Source organism: Nerophis ophidion, linkage group LG01, assembly GCF_033978795.1.
Source record: "Nerophis ophidion isolate RoL-2023_Sa linkage group LG01, RoL_Noph_v1.0, whole genome shotgun sequence".
Lineage (NCBI taxonomy): Eukaryota > Metazoa > Chordata > Actinopteri > Syngnathiformes > Syngnathidae > Nerophis > Nerophis ophidion.
Window position 1 is genome coordinate 13,603,059 of NC_084611.1, and position 17,977 is coordinate 13,621,035.

The 17,977-nt window shown below is 38.8% G+C and overlaps 1 protein-coding gene across 1 annotated transcript in view; it reads right to left on the reverse strand.

Annotated features, from left to right (window-relative positions):
- LOC133550573 (solute carrier family 12 member 2-like) overlaps nucleotides 1-17,977 on the reverse strand; it is a 55,272-nt gene that overhangs the window by 23,445 nt on the left and 13,850 nt on the right. Inside the window, exons 2-14 of the mRNA XM_061896530.1 lie at nucleotides 17,459-17,581; nucleotides 17,234-17,309; nucleotides 13,053-13,148; nucleotides 12,788-12,927; nucleotides 12,493-12,712; nucleotides 10,138-10,265; nucleotides 9,987-10,071; nucleotides 9,769-9,917; nucleotides 4,051-4,158; nucleotides 3,809-3,932; nucleotides 1,406-1,507; nucleotides 1,188-1,343; nucleotides 999-1,098 (exon numbers count right to left, since the gene is read on the reverse strand). Coding sequence (XP_061752514.1) covers nucleotides 999-1,098; nucleotides 1,188-1,343; nucleotides 1,406-1,507; nucleotides 3,809-3,932; nucleotides 4,051-4,158; nucleotides 9,769-9,917; nucleotides 9,987-10,071; nucleotides 10,138-10,265; nucleotides 12,493-12,712; nucleotides 12,788-12,927; nucleotides 13,053-13,148; nucleotides 17,234-17,309; nucleotides 17,459-17,581 — 1,607 coding nt within the window. The remainder of the gene's footprint in view (nucleotides 1-998; nucleotides 1,099-1,187; nucleotides 1,344-1,405; nucleotides 1,508-3,808; nucleotides 3,933-4,050; nucleotides 4,159-9,768; nucleotides 9,918-9,986; nucleotides 10,072-10,137; nucleotides 10,266-12,492; nucleotides 12,713-12,787; nucleotides 12,928-13,052; nucleotides 13,149-17,233; nucleotides 17,310-17,458; nucleotides 17,582-17,977) is intronic.

The following is a 17,977-nucleotide window of genomic DNA, read 5'->3' on the forward strand; positions in this document are numbered from 1 at the left end:
CGTTATCTCTTCAGGGATCTATAATGTGACAGAAAACAATCTTAGATCCACTATTGATGTCTGTATGAAACTGAAGAACTAGTTGACACACTAAGACCGACTAGTTATGTCTGCAGGGCTCTCTAATGTGACAGGAACCACTCCGAGATCCACTATTGATGTCTGTATGAAACTGAAGAACTGGAAAACTCTTTAAGATCGACTACTTCTGTCTGCAAGTATCCATATTGAAGTAAGAAAAATTGTGAGATCCACTATTGATGTCTGTATGAAACTGAAGAACTAGAAGACATACTAAGATCGACTAGTTATGTCCGCAGGGATCTGTAATGTGACAGGAACCACTCTGGGATCCCCTTTGGATGTCTGTCTGAAACTGAAGCGCTAGGAGACACTCTAAAATCAACTTATGTCTGCTAGGATCTATATTGAGCCAAGATACACTCTGAGATCCACTATTGGTGTCTGTATGAAACTGAAGAACTAGAAGACATACTAAGATCGACTAGTTATGTCCGCAGGGATCTGTAATGCGACAGGAACCACTCTGGGATCCCCTTTGGATGTCTGTCTGAAACTGAAGAGCTAGGAGACACTCTAAGATCAACTTGTTATGTCTGCATGGAGCTATAGTGAGCTAAGTAAAATTCTAAGATCCACTATTGATGTCTGTATGAAACGGAAGAACTGGTTTACACACCAAGATCGACTCGTTATGTCTGCAGGGATCTATAATGTGACAGAAAACACTCTGGGATCCACTTGGGATGTCTGTCTGAAACTGCAGAGCTAGGAGACACTCTAAGATCCACTTGTTATGTCTGAAAGGATCTAAAATGTGACAGGAAACACTCTGGGATCCACTACTGAGCGTCTGTTTGAAACTGAAGCGCTAGTTGACACACTAAGATCGACTCGTTATGTCTGCAGGGCTCTCTAATGGGACAGGAAGCACTCTGAGATCCACTAGTGATGCCTAGAGGCTGGCACAGCCCAACCTGAAGTTCTTGACATGGTCCTCCACACCAGTCAGGTTGAGACATTGGGTCAGAGCCTGGTTGTAGATCAGAGCCTGAGTGGACGAGCCCCAGTTGACGTCTACCACACACACACACACATGCAGAAACGGTGTTGAGAAACTGAAACACAGGGCACAGACCTGGACCCGGCAAAAGTTTGGGCCTCACCAGGTTTCTTGTAGCTGACGTAGATGTAGAGCGCCAGGACGATGAGCAGCGTGACGAGTGCCGCCCACCAGTTGATGACGAACATCACCACGCAGCACAGGATGGCCCCCGCCAGCGACACCCACATGTTGTAGTACTTGAAGCTGGGGCGCCACCCTGTGGGAGGGCAGAGCATTGGAACGGGACACGCCAGACGCCGAGCGAGCGAGCGCGCTCACCTGGGGAGTTGGCCAAGGACGCATGGAAGACGGAGAAGTTGATGAGGGCGTAAGACGCCAGGAAGAAGTTGGAGATGATGGGAGCGATGATGTTCAACTCGGCTGAGAGGAGGAAGACAGAAGTAGAACAAGGAGATGTAATGAATGTTAGAGGAGATGTAAAGAATGTTTGAGGAGATGTAAAGAATGTTTGAGGAGATGTAAGAAATATTAGAGGAGATGTAAAGAATGTTAAATGTGATGCAACCAATGTTAGAGATGTATAAAATGTTAGAGGAGATGTAAGAAATGTTTGAGGATATGTAAAGAATGTTAAAGGAGAAGTAACAAATGTTAGAGGAGATGTAAGAAATATTAAGGGAGATGTAAAGAATGTTAAAGGAGATGTAAAGAATGTTAGAGGAGATGTAAGAAATATTAGAGGAGATGTAAAGAATGTTAGAGGAGATGTAAAGAATGTTAGAGATGTAAAGAATGTTAAATATGTTTGAGGAGATGTAAGATATTTTAGAGGAGATGTAAAGAATGTTTGAGGAGATGTAAAGAATGTTAAAGGTGATGTAAAAAATGTTAGAGATGTAAAGAATGTTAAATATGTTTGAGAAGATGTAAGATATTTTAGAGGATATGTAAAGAATGTTTGAGGAGATGTAAGAAATATTAAGGGAGATGTAAATAATGTTAAAGGAGATGTAAAGAATGTTTGAGGAGATGTAACAAATGTTAGAGATGTAACAAATGTTAGAGGTGATGTAAAGAATGTTAAAAATGTTTGAGAAGATGTAAGATATGTTAGAGGAGATGTAAAGAATGTTTGAGGAAATGCAAAGAAATGTTAGAGGAGATGTAAAGAATGTTTGAGGATATGTAAAGAATGTTAAAGGTGATGTAACAAATGTTAGAGATGTAAGAAAGGTAAAGAATGTTAGAAGATATGTAAGAAATAGAGGAGATGCAAGAAATGTAAGAGGAGATGTAAAGAATGTTTGAGGAGATGTAAAGAATGTTTGAGAAGATGTAAATAATGTTAGAGGAGATGTAAGAAATGTTAGAGATGTAAAGAATGTTAGAGGAAATGCAAGAAATGTTAGAGGAGATGTAAAGAATGTTTGAGGATATGTAAAGAATGTTAAAGGTGATGTAACAAATGTTACAGATGTAAGAAATGTTAGAGGAGATGTAAATAATGTTAAATATGTTTGAGGAGATGTAAGATATGTTAGAGGAGATGTAAAGAATGTTTGAGGAGATGTAAGAAATATTAGAGAAGATGTAAAGAATGTTAGAGGAGATGCAAGAAATGTTAGAGGAGATGTAAAGAATGTTTGAGGAGATGTAAAGAATGTTAAAGGTTATGTAACACATGTTAGACATGTAACAAATGTTAAAGGTGATGTAAAGAATGTTTGAGGAGATGCAAGAAATGTTAGAGGAGATGTAAAGAATGTTTCAGGAGATGTAACAAATGTTAGAGATGTAACAAATGTTAGAGGAGATGTAAAGAATGTTAAAGGTGATGTAACACATGTTAGAGATGTAACAAATGTTAGAGGAGATGTAAAGAATGTTTGAGGAGATGTAAAGAATGTTAAGAGGAGATGTAAAGAATGTTAGAGGAGATGCAAGAAATGTTAGAGGAGATGTAAAGAATGTTAGAGGAGATGTAACGAATGTTAATGGTGATGCAACAAATGTTAGAGATGTATAAAATGTTAGAGGAGATGTAAGAATGTTTGAAGATATGTAAATGTTAGAGGAGTAAGAAATGTTTGAGGACATGTAAAGTACATTTAAGGAGATGTAAAGAATGTTAGCGATGTAAAGAATGTTAAAGGGGATGTAAAGAATGTTTGAAGAGATATAAAGAATGTTAAAGGTGATGTAAAAATGTTAGAGGAGATGTAAAGGACGTTAGAGGATATGGAAGAAATGTTTGAGGAGATGTAACAAATGTTAGAGGAGATGTAAAGAATGATAAAGGTGATGTAACACATGTTAGAGATGTAAGAAATGTTAGAGGAGATGTAAAGAATGTTTGATGAGATGTAAGAAATGTTTGAGGAGATGTAAAGAATGTTAAAGGTGATGTAACACATGTTGGAGATGTAACAAATGTTAGAGGAGATGTAAAGAATGTTAAAGGTGATGTAACACATGTTAGAGATGTAACAAATGTTAGAGGAGATGTAAAGAATGTTTGATGAGATGTAACAAATGTTAGAGGAGATGTAAAGAATGTTAAAGGTGATGTAACACATGTTAGAGATGTAACAAATGTTTGAGGAGATGTAACGAATGTTAGAGGTGAAAGAAATGTTAGAAAAGATGTAAGAAATATTAGAGGAGATGTAAAGAATGTTAGAGGAGATGTAAAGAATGTTAGAGGAGATATTTGTGTGCTACCGATGAGGATGAAGGCCAATCCGATGCAGAAGGTTAGCACATAACCACGCAGGGGCTCGTTGTTTTTGCCGTAACCTTTGGCGAAGACGCCGAGACCCGGGTAGATGTTGTCCTTACACAGAGCCTGAAGAACACACACACACACACACACACACACACACACACACACACACACACACACACACTTGGATCAGTCATGCTTATTGATTATTGATATTTTTGTTGTTGTTGGCATTTGGTACCTGGAAGACTTTAGGAGCGCTGACCAGCGACGCCAAAGCTGACGACAGGGTGGCCGAAAAGATCCCTGCTGTGATGAGAGGACCGAAGCCTGACACCAAACTCATCACCTGCACACACACACACACACACACACACACACACACACACACACACACACACACACACACACTTGAGGAACTTGCTGCTTTCATTACCTCCATCAAACTCAAAAGCATTAGATGGTTACAGGCTACTCACAAAGCGCTCCATCTGTTGGACCATCAGTGGTGCCGTGACCACGATGGTCCAGCAGATGGCGCTCTTTGTTTCATTTTCTTCAAGCCACCGTGAGGGGTGTGTGTGTGTGTGTGCGCTTGTGTCCGCATCATCAATGTGTTCATTCATTGGATCCTAGCTGCAAGAAGCTTGTGACTCACAACAATCACCATTGTCCCTACACGCTTACACACACACCCACACACACACACACACAGGTCCTCATATGGATGGTACTTTTCCTTCTGGATGTCTCAAGAAGGGTAGACATACAAGAACACACACACACTTACTGGTCCTCATATAAAAGGTACTTTTCCTTTTTGATGTCTCAAGAAGGGAAAAATACAAGAACACACACACACATCGGTCCTCATATGGAAGGTACTTTTCCTTATTGGTGTCTCAAGAAGAGTAGAAATACAAGAACACACACACACACACACACACCGGTCCTCATGTGGAAGGCACTTTTCATTGTTAATGTCCCAAGAAGGGTAGAAATACAAGAACACACACACAAATCAATCAATCAATCAATGTTTACTTATATAGCCCTAAATCACTAGTGTCTCAAACTGGTCCTCATATGGAAGGTACTTTTTCTTTTTAATGTCTCAAGAAGGAAAAAATACAAGAACACACACACACACATCGGTCCTCATATGGAAGGTACTTTTCCATGTTGATGTCTCAAGAAGGGTAGAAATACAAGAACACACACTGGTCCTCATATGGAAGGTACTTTTCCTTTTTGATATCTCAAAGAAGGGAAAAATACAAGATCACATACACACACCGGTCCTCATATAGTAGGTACTTTTCCTTGTTGGTGTCTCAAGAACAGCAGAAATACAAGAACACACACACCGGTCCTCATATTGTTAGTACTTTTCCTTGTTGGTGCTCCAAAAAGTGTAGAATACAAGAACACAAACACACACACACACCGGTCCTCATATTGACGTACTTTTCCCTGTTGGTGTCTCAAGACGACTAGAAATACAAGAACACACACACACACACACACACACCAGTCCTCATATTGTCGTACTTTTCCCTGTTGGTGTCTCAAGAAGAGTAGAAATACAAGAACACACACACCGGTCCACATATTGTCGGTACTTTTCCTTGTTGGTGTCTCAAGAAGAGTAGAAATAAGAGAACACACACACACACCGGTCCTCATATAGTAGTACTTTTCCTTGTTGGTGTCTCAAGAAGAGTAGACATACAAGAACACAAACACCCAAACCGGTCCTCATATGGAAGGTACTTTCCCTCGTTTGTGTCTCAAGAAGAGCAGAAATACAAGAACACCCACACACACACCGGTCCTCATATTGTCGGTACTTTTCCTTTTTGGTGCTCCAAGAAGTGTAGAATACAAGAACACAAACACACACACACCGGTCCTCATATTGTCGTACTTTTCGCTGTTGGTGTCTCAAGAAGAGTAGAAATAAAAGAACACACACACACCGGTCCTCATATTGTCGGTACTTTTCCTTGTTGGTGTCTCAAAAAGAATAGAAATACAAGAACACACACACACAGGTCCCCAGACTGTCCGTACTTTTCCCTGTTGGTGTCTCAAAAAGAGTATACAATACAAGAACACACACACACACACCGGTCCTCATATTGTCGGTACTTTTCCCTGTTGGTGTCTCAAAAAGAATAGAAGTACAAGAACTCACACACACACCGGTCATCATATTGTCGGTACTTTTCCTTGTTAGTGTCTCAAGAAGAGTAGAAATACAAGAACACACACACACACACCGGTCCTCATATTGTCGGTACTTTTCCCTGTTGGTGTCTCAAAAAGAATAGAAATACAAGAACTCACACACACACCGGTCATCATATTGTCGGTACTTTTCTTTGTTAGTGTCTCAAGAAGAGTAGAAATACAAGAACACACACACACACACCGGTCCGATTATTGTCGGTACTTTTCCTTGTTGGTGTCTCAAAAAGAATAGAAACACAAGAACACACACAGGTCCTCATACTGTCCGTACTTTTCCCTGTTAGTGTCTCAAGAAGAGTATAGTATACAAGAACACACACACACACATCGGTCCTCATATTGTCGGTACTTTCCCTTTGTTGGTGTCTCAAGAAGAGCAGAAATACAAGAACACAAACACACACTGGTCCTCATATTGTCGGTACTTTTCCTTGTTAGTGTCTCAAGAAGAGTAGAAATACAAGAACACACACACACACCAGTCCTCTTATTGTCGGTACTTTTCCTTGTTGGTGTCTCAAAAAGAATAGAAATACAAGAACACACACACACACCGGTCCTCATATTGTTGGTACTTTTCCTTGTTAGTGTCTCAAGAAGAGTAGAAATACAAGAACACACACACACACCGGTCCTCATATTGTCGGTACTTTTCCCTGTTGGTGTCTCAAAAAGAATAGAAATACAAGAACACACACACACAGGTCCTCAGACTGTCCGTACTTTTCCCTGTTGGTGTCTCAAAAGGAGTATAGAATACAAGAACACACACACATCGGTCCTCATATTGTCGGTACTTTTCCTTGTTGGTGTCTCAAGAAGACCAGAACTACAAGAACATAAACACACATTGGTCCTCATATTGTCGGTACTTTTCCCTGTTGGTGTCTCAAAAGGAGTATAGAATACAAGAACACACACACATCGGTCCTCATATTGTCGGTACTTTTCCTTGTTGCTGTCTCAAGAAGACCAGAACTACAAGAACATAAACACACATTGGTCCTCATATTGTCGGTACTTTTCCTTGTTAGTGTCTCAAGAAGAGTAGAAATACAAGAACACACACACACACACACACCGGTCCTATTATTGTCGGTACTTTTCCTTGTTGGTGTCTCAAAAAGAATAGAAACACAAGAACACACACAGGTCCTCATACTGTCCGTACTTTTCCCTGTTGGTGTCTCAAAAGGAGTATAGAATACAAGAACACACACACACACACACACCGGTCCTCATATTGTTGGTACTTTTCCTTGTTGGTGTCTCAAAAAGAGTAGAAATACAAGAACACACACACACACCGGTCCTCTTATTGTCAGTACGTTTCCTTGTTGGTGTCTCAAAAAGAATAGAAATACAAGAACACACACACACCGGTCCTCATATTGTCGGTACTTTTCCCTGTTGGTGTCTCAAAAGGAGTATAGAATACAAGAACACACACACACATCGGTCCTCATATTGTCGGTACTTTTCCTTGTTGGTGTCTCAAGAATAGCAGAAATACAAGAACACAAACACCCACACCGGTCCTCATTTGGAAGGTACTTTCCCTTTGTTGGTGTCTCAAGAAGAGCAGAAATACAAGAACACAAACACACACTGGTCCTCATATTGTCGGTACTTTTCCTTGTTAGTGTCTCAAGAAGAGTAGAAATACAAGAACACACACACACACCGGTCCTCTTATTGTCGGTACTTTTTCTTGTTGGTGTCTCAAAAAGAATAGAAATACAAGAACACACACACACAGGTCCTCATACTGTCCGTACTTTTCCCTGTGTGTGTCTCAAAAGGAGTATAGAATACAAGAACACACACACATCGGTCCTCATATTGTCGGTACTTTTCCTTGTTGGTGTCTCAAGAAGACCAGAACTACAAGAACATAAACACACATTGGTCCTCATATTGTCGGTACTTTTCCTTGTTAGTGTCTCAAGAAGAGTAGAAATACAAGAACACACACACACACACACACCGGTCCGATTATTGTCGGTACTTTTCCTTGTTGGTGTCTCAAAAAGAATAGAAACACAAGAACACACACAGGTCCTCATACTGTCCGTACTTTTCCCTGTTGGTGTCTCAAAAGGAGTATAGAATACAAGAACACACACACACACACACACATACCGGTCCTCATATTGTCGGTACTTTTCCTTGTTGGTGTCTCAAAAAGAGTAGAAATACAAGAACACACACACACACCGGTCCTCTTATTGTCAGTACTTTTCCTTGTTGGTGTCTCAAAAAGAATAGAAATACAAGAACACACACACACCGGTCCTCATATTGTCGGTACTTTTCCCTGTTGGTGTCTCAAAAGGAGTATAGAATACAAGAACACACACACACATCGGTCCTCATATTGTCGGTACTTTTCCTTGTTGGTGTCTCAAGAATAGCAGAAATACAAGAACACAAACACCCACACCGGTCCTCATTTGGAAGGTACTTTCCCTTTGTTGGTGTCTCAAGAAGAGCAGAAATACAAGAACACAAACACACACTGGTCCTCATATTGTCGGTACTTTTCCTTGTTAGTGTCTCAAGAAGAGTAGAAATACAAGAACACACACACACACACCGGTCCTCTTATTGTCGGTACTTTTTCTTGTTGGTGTCTCAAAAAGAATAGAAATACAAGAACACACACACACAGGGCCTCATATTGTCAGTACTTTTCCTTGTTGGTGCTCCAAGAAGTGTAGAATACAGGAACACAAACACACACACACACACACACACACACACAGGTCCTCATATTGTCTTACTTTTCCCTGTTGGTGTCTCAAGAGGAGTAGAAATACAAGAACACACACCGGTCCTCATATAGCAGTACTTTTCCCTGTTGGTGTCTCAAAAAGAGTATAGAATACAAGAACACACACACACACACACACACACACAGGAGGAGACTTTGTGTTCTTGTAGAAATACAAGAACACACACACACAGGTCCTCATACTGTCCGTACTTTTCCTTCTTGTTGTGTCAAGAATAGCAGAAATACAAGAACACACACACACCGGTCATCATATTTTCAGTACTTTTTCTTGTTAGTGTCTCAAGAAGAGTAGAAATACAATAACACACACACACACCTGTCCTCTTATTGTCGGTACTTTTCCTTGGTGTCTCAAAAAGAATAGAAATACAATAACACACACACACAGGTCCTCATACTGTCCGTACTTTTCCCTATTGGTGTCTCAAAAAGAGTATAGAATACAAGAACACACACACACACACAAACACACAGGTCCTCATATTGTCGGTACTTTTCCCTGTTGGTGTCTCAAAAAGAATAGAAACAAGAACACACACACACAGGTCCTCTTATTGTCTGTACTTTTCCCTGTTGGTGTCTCAAAAAGAATAGAAACAAGAACACACACACACAGGTCCTCTTATATTGTATGTACTTTTCCCTGTTGGTGTCTCAAGAAGAATAAAGAATACAAGAACACACACACACACCGGTCCTCATATTGTCGGTACTTTTCCCTGTTGGTGTCTCAAAAAGGAGTATAGAATACAAGAACACACACACACACACACACCGGTCCTCATATTGTCGGTACTTTTCCTTGTTGGTGTCTCAAAAATAGCAGAAATACAAGAACACACACACACCGGTCATCATATTTTCAGTACTATTCCACAAAAAAGGCGCTTAGCGGCCGCCATGTTGTACCTGGAAGTCGTTCATCAGGCCGTACTGACATCCTCCCTCCTTGCAGATGGAGAAGTCATACCCCAGCGTGCAGGCGGCGTCGGTGCAGTTGACCGTGTCGCTCAGCGTGTCGTTGAGGTCGCCCGTGGCGTCTCTGACGATGCAGGACCCTGAGAGGGCGGGAGAACGCAGCCGTAAGCGCCACGCCAGTAAGTGTTATAGGGTCCAGTGTGGCGAACCTGCAGAGATGGCCACACCCACGTAGGTGATCCCCGTGATGAGGATGGCGAGCAGCGTTCCTTTAGGGATGGCCGACTGAGGGTCCTTCAAGATGGACAAGCATTAAGTCTGATGGTCTTCACTGCGACTCAAAGGAAGGTTCAAACCCACGGCCAGGTCTCCTGAGATGTTGGCTCCTGCCAGGATGCCGGTCGCTGCTGGGAAGAAGATGGCGAACACAGAGAAGAAGGTCTCGTCTTCTCGGAAGTCCGGACCCAGGTTTTCCACAAAGATGGCCGCTGTGAAGACGACAGTCCAGGACTGGTTTGAAAAAACATGTGACGGATAAAAACACCTCAACAGGTATGATCATCTCTAGCTGTGAGGCACGGACATGAGAGACAAGAACGTGGAGATGTTTATGGACATGATGGACAAAAAAATGGAGATGTTTATGGACATGGTAGACATAAAGATTTTTATGGACATGATGGACAGGAACATAGAGATGTTTACGGACATGATGGACAAGAACGTGGAGATGTTTATGAACATGATGGACAAGAATAGGGAGATGTTTATGGGCATGGTAGACATAAAGATATTTATGGACATGGACAAAAACATGGAGATGTTTATGGACATGATGGACAAGAACAGGGAGACATGGACATGGTAGACATAAAGATGTTTATGGATATGGTGGACAGGAACATTGACATGTTTACGGACATGATAGACATAAAGATGTTTATGGACATGGTAGACATAAAGATATTTATGGACATGATGGACAAGAACATGGAGATGTTTATGAACATGATGGACAAGAACAGGGAGATGTTTATGGACATGGTAGACATAATGATATTTATGGACATGATGGACAGGAACATAGAGATGTTTACGGACATGATCGACAACAACGTGGGGATGTTTATGGACATGATGGACAAGAACGTGGAGATGTTTATGGACATGATGGACAAGAACGTGGAGATGTTTATGGACCTGATGGACAAGAACATGGAGATGTTTATGGACATGGTAGACATAAATATGTTTATGGATATGATGGACAGGAACATAAAGATGTTTACGGACATGATGGACAAGAACATGGAGATGTTTATGGACATGATAGACATGAAGATTAAGATGTTTATGGACATGATAAACATAAAGATGTTTATGGACAAGAATGTGGAGAGGTTTATGGACATGATGGACAAGAACGTGGAGATGTTTATGGACATGATGGACAAGAACGTGGAGATATTTATGGACATGATACACATGAAGATATTTATGGACATGATAGACATGAAGATGTTTATGGACATGATGGACAAGAACGTGGAGATGTTTATGGACATGATAGACATGAAGATGAAGATATTTATGGACATGATAGACATGAAGATGTTTATGGACATGATGGACAGGAATGTGGAGATGTTTATGGACAGGATGGACAAGAATGTGGAGATGTTTATGGACATGGTAGACATAAAGATGTTTATGGACATGATGGACAGGAACATAGAGATGTTAACGGACATGATGGACAAGAACGTGGAGATGTTTATGGACATGATGGACAAGAACGTGGAGATATTTATGGACATGATACACATGAAGATATTTATGGACATGATAGACATGAAGATGTTTATGGACATGATGGACAAGAACGTGGAGATGTTTATGGACATGATAGACATGAAGATGAAGATATTTATGGACATGATAGACATGAAGATGTTTATGGACATGATGGACAGGAATGTGGAGATGTTTATGGACAGGATGGACAAGAATGTGGAGATGTTTATGGACATGGTAGACATAAAGATGTTTATGGACATGATGGACAGGAACATAGAGATGTTAACGGACATGATGGACAAGAACGTGGAGATGCTTATGGACATGATACACATGAAGATGAAGATATTTATGGACATGATAGACATGAAGATGTTTATGGACATGATAGACAAGAACACTGAGATGTTTCTGGACATGATGGACAAGAACGTGGAGATGTTTATGGACATGATGGACAAGAACAGGGAGATGTTTATGGAAATTATAGACATAAAGATGTTTATGGACATGATAAACAGGAACATAAAGATGTTTATGGACATGATGGACAAGAACGTGGAGATGCTTATGGACATGATAGACATAAAGATGTTTATGGATATGATGGACAGGAACATAGAGATGTTTATGGACATGATAGTCAAGGACCTGACATGGTAGACAAGAACATGGAAATGTTTATGGACATGATAGACAAGGACCTGACGATGTTTATGGACATGATGGACAAGAACATGGAGATGTTTATGGACATGATAGACATGAAGATGTTTGTCGACATGATAGACTTGGAGATGAAGATGTTTATGGACATAATAGACAAGAAGATGAAGATGTTTATAAACGTTTATGGACACGATAGACATGAAGATGAAGATGTTTATGGACATGAGATGAAGAATTTTATGGACTGACTTTGATATCCAAAGAATCCTTTGGATTTCTTGTCTTCTGTGGTCATGAAGCTTCCAATGAAGTAGTTGGCGATGGCCCCCAGCAGGATGACCAGCAGCACCAGCTGAGCCTTGGCCTCCCACTCCATGCCGGCCACAGAGATCCCCAGCAGCAAGACCACGGTCAGCGTTCCCACGATGCGGATGTCGTTCAGCTCGTCCGTCATCAGGGCGTCCACGTCCTGGAAGCAAGGCGGGTCAGGGGAGGACGCCACGGGAGCCCCCCCCCCCCCTCCTTAAGATGGAACCTATCTCACGTTGAGCATCTCCACCACCGTCTCGGCGAAGCCCACCACGTACATGGCCACCGCCACCGCGTTGGCGAAGGCGAAGATGAGACCGATGGATCCTCCGAACTCTGGGCCCAAGCTCCGGGAGATCAGGTAGTACGCGCCTCCTGCAAGTTTGGGAATAGTTTGGTCTCCTGAGGGGGGACAACTCCACGGACGACCACTGCATGACATCATTGGCTTTTCCTCTTTGTGTTTTTCAAAATAAAAGCCACGAGGGGCGTCATCTCACCCCCTCGTACGAAGCCGTTGGTGGCGATGGCGGAGGTGGACAGACCCGTGATGGTGGTGACCAGCGAGGCCGTCAGGATGATGGCGATGGTCAGTCCTGACACACACACACACACACACACACACACACACACACACACACACACACACACACACGCACACACACACGCACACACAGTAAATCAATGGAGGCGTATTTGCTTATTATTTAATCTTCATGTATTCAATTACTCTATACACCTATATTCATTAATGCGCTTTCATTCACTCATTCATGTTACTTATTTAATGGCATTTCATTTATTCATGAATATTCATTCATTAGTTATTTCATTAATGTATTGTTCGTTCAGTCATGCATTCATTAATGTCTATTCATTTATTTTAATTCAATAATGACCATTCATGTGTTAATGTGTGTTTATTTATTTGTGCTCTGTTCCTTCATTCATTCATGTCCATTCATTTATTCATGTGTATTCATGTTGATACATTATTTCAGTAATGTGTATTTATTGTTCATTCATTCATTTATTCATTCATTAATGTGTACTCACTAATTAATTCATGTTAATTCAATAATGACCATTCATGATGTGTTTAATCATTGGTGCTCCTTACATTCATTCATTCATGTCCATTCATTTATTAATGTGTATTCATTCATGTTGATACATTATATTAATATGTATTTATTGTTCGTTCGTTCATTCATTCATCCATCCATTCATTCATTCGTGTGTACTCATTCATTCCTTCATTCATTCATTCATGTAAATTCAAAAATGACCATTCATGTATTCATATGTGTTTATTAATTCATGCTCCATTCATTCATGTTGATTCATTCATGTCCATTCATTTATTCATGCATATTCATTCATTTTCCACTATTTTGCTTGTTGATTTATTGTTATCCATTCATACTGTATAGTATCATGTGTATTAATGTATTAATTCATGTCCATTCATACATCATGTGCAATTAATTACTCATTCATTAATTCATGCATTCATTAATTCTTTAAAATGCCTATATTCATTCATGTGTACTTATCAATTTATGTTCATTCATTCATTCATGTGTGTTTATCCAATAATTAAGCATGAATGAAAATTCATGCTTAATTATTTCATCCTATCTATTCATTCATTAATGCTCATATGTCCATGCTCATACATTCACATTTTCTTGTATATTCATTCATTTATTCATGTGTGTTTATTCATTATTTCATTCATGTCCAATAATTTAGTCCTGTCAAATCATTCACTAATGCTCATATGTCCATGCTCATTCATTCACATACTCATGTGCATTCATTTATTCATGTGTATTAACAATTTATGTTTAGTTATTCACTCCTTCATTAATTCATATATTCATGTGTGTTTCTTCATTATTTAATTCATTGCTTAATTATTTAGTCCTATCTATTTATTCATTACTGCTGTTATGTCCATGCTCATTCATTCACATATTCATGTTCATTCATTCATTTATGTGTATTTGTACATTTGTTTGGTCATACATTCATTCATTCATATATTCATGTGTGTTTATTACTTAATTAATTCATGCTTAATTATTGGGTCCTATCCATTCATTAATGCTCATTTGCCCATGCTCATTCATTCACATATTCATGTGTATTTATAAATTGTATTCATTCATTCATTCATTCATATATTAATGCGTTTATTCATTATTTCATTCATGCTTAAATATTTAGTCCTATTTATCATTCATTAATGCTCATATGTCCATGCTCATTAATTAACATACTCATGTGTATTCATTTAATCATATGCATTCATTCATTCCTTTATTCATTCATTCATTCATGTGTATTTATTACTTAATTCATTCATGCCCAATTATTTAGTCCTATCCATTCATTAATGCTCACATGTCCATGCTCATTCATTCAGATATTCATGTTCATTCATTTATTTATGTGTATTTCTACACTTGTTAAATCATTCATTCATTCATATATTCATGTGTGTTTATTAATTAATTCATGGTAAGTATTTAGTCCTATCCATTCATTAATGCTCATATGTCCATGCTCATTTATTCACATATTCATGTGTCTATAAAGTTTAGTCATTCATTCATTCATTCTTGTATTAATGTGTGTTTATTCATTATTTCATTAATGCTAAATTATTTACTCCTATCTATTCATTCAGTAATGCTCATATGTCCATGCTCATTCATTTACATATTCATGTGTATTTATTTACGTGTTTTCATAAATTTGTTCATTCATTCATGCATTCATTCATATATTCATGTGTGTTTATTACTTAATTAATCCATGCTTAATTATTTAGTCCTATCCATTCATTAATGCTCATATGTCCATGCTCATTCATTCACATATGCATTTGTGTTCATTCATAAATTTTAGTCATTCATTAATGTGTTTATTCATTCTTTCATTCATGCTTAATTATTTAGTCCTATCCAATCTTTCATTCATGCTCGCATGTCCATGCTCATTCATTCACATATTTATGTGTAATCATTTATTTGTGTATTTGTAAATTTGTTTAGTCATTCATTCATATATGTGTGTTTATTATATATTTAATGCTTAATTATTTCGTCATATCATTCATTAATGTTCATATGGCCATGCTCATTCATTCACATATTAATGTGTGTTCATTCATTCTTTCATTCATGCTCGTATGTCCATGCTCATTCATTCACATATTTATGTGTATTAATTTATGTATTTGTAAAAAAAAATTAGTCATTCATTCATATATTCATGTGTTTATTACTTAATTACTTCATTAATGCTTAATTATTTAGTCATATCATTCATTAATGTTCATATGCCCATGCTCATTCATTCACATATTCATGTGTGTTCATTCATTCTTTCATTCATGCTCGTATGTCCATGCTCATTCATTCACATATTTATGTGTATTAATTTATTTATGTATTTGTAAAAAAAAATGTAGTCATTCATTCATATATTCATGTGTTTATTACTTAATTAATTAATTAATGCTTAATTATTTAGTCATGTCATTCATTAATGTTCATATGCCCATGCTCATTCATTCACATATTCATGTGTGTTCATTCATTCTTTCATTCATGCTCGTATGTCCATGCTCATTCATTCACATATTTATGTGTATTAATTTATTTATGTATTTGTAAAATTTGTTTCGTCATTCATTCATATATTCATGTGTGTATTACTTAATTAATTAATTAATGCTTAATTATCTAGTCATGTCATTCATTAATGTTCATATGCCCATGCTCATTCATTCACATATTTGTGTGTCCATTCATTCTTTCATTCATGCTTCATTATTTAGTCCTATCTATTCTTTCATTCATGCTCGTATGTCCATGCTCATTCATTCACATATTTATGTGTATTAATGTATTTATGTATTTGTAAAATTTGTTTAGTCATTCATTCATATATTCATGTGTTTATTACTTAATTAATTAATTAATTAATGCTTAATTATTTAGTCATGTCATTCATTAATGTTCATATGCCCATGCTCATTCATTCACATATTCATGTGTTCATTCATTCTTTCATTCATGCTTCATTATTTAGTCCTATCTATTCTATCACGCACGCTTGTATGTCCATATTCATTCATTCAAATATTCATGTGTATTCATTCATTCATTCATGCTCGTATGTCCATGCTCATTCATTCACATATTTATGTGTGTTAATTTATTTATGTATTTGTAAAAAAAAATGTAATCATTCATTCATATATTCATGTGTTTATTACTTAATTAATTATTAATGCTTAATTATTTAGTCATGTCATTCACTAATGTTCATATGCCCATGTTCATTCATTCACATATTCATGTGTTCATTCATTCTTTCATTCATGCTTCATTATTTAGTCCTATCTATTCTATCACGCACGCTTGTATGTCCATGCTCATTCATTCAAATATTCATGTGTATTCATTCATTCATTCATGCTTGCATGTCCATGCTCATTCATTCACATATTCATGTGTATTCATTCATTCATTCATGCTCGCATGTCCATGCTCATTCATTCACATATTCATGTGTATTCATTCTTTCATGCACGCTCGTATGCCCATGCTCATTCATCCACATATTCATGTGTATTCATTCATTCATTCCTGCTCATAGCTCATACCGATGCCGGCCTGCCCAACGATCCAGGACATTCTGATGAAGAGCATCACACCCCAGATGTTGAGCATGCATCTCACCTGCAACCCACAACATCCGCTCAGCCAATCACAAAAATGTAAACATTCATCAGTTCATTTTTTCCACCAACAGGAAGTGTGGGGGCGGACATCAGCCTCTACTGCCTGGCCTGCTAACACGTGCTAATGTGCTAACTGTTGACACCCACCAGGACGCCTTTCACCCAACCAAACTTGATCGATCCTCCCTTGGACTCCTTCGCCGCCCTCGCCGCCGCCTCCTCCGCCACTGAGGACTCCTCGCCGTTGGCCATCCCGTCGTCGAAGGGGTCCTGGCGGAAGGTGAGACACACACACACACACACACACCTCACTTTCCTGCATTCTTACGAAGTTAACGTTTCATCGGAGCTTTGTTCGTGTTCGAGGCTAATTGTGAGACATCTTTGTGCAGTGAGACGGTCACATGACCAGGAGGCTCGACTGGAGTGGGGGTGCGGGGTTGTGTTGACACAAAGCTTTGTGTGTGTGTGTGCATGTGTGTGTGTGTGTGCGTGTGTGTGTGTGTGTGTGTGTGCACGGGTCATGCCTTCACTGATGTCATTGATCCCACACACAAAGGTGGGAGGGACGGGAATGTTGTCTGACTGACTTCCCTGGACACTTCATTAGGTACACTAACTAATGAAGTCCAATACAGTGGACATTAACTAATGACGTCCACTACA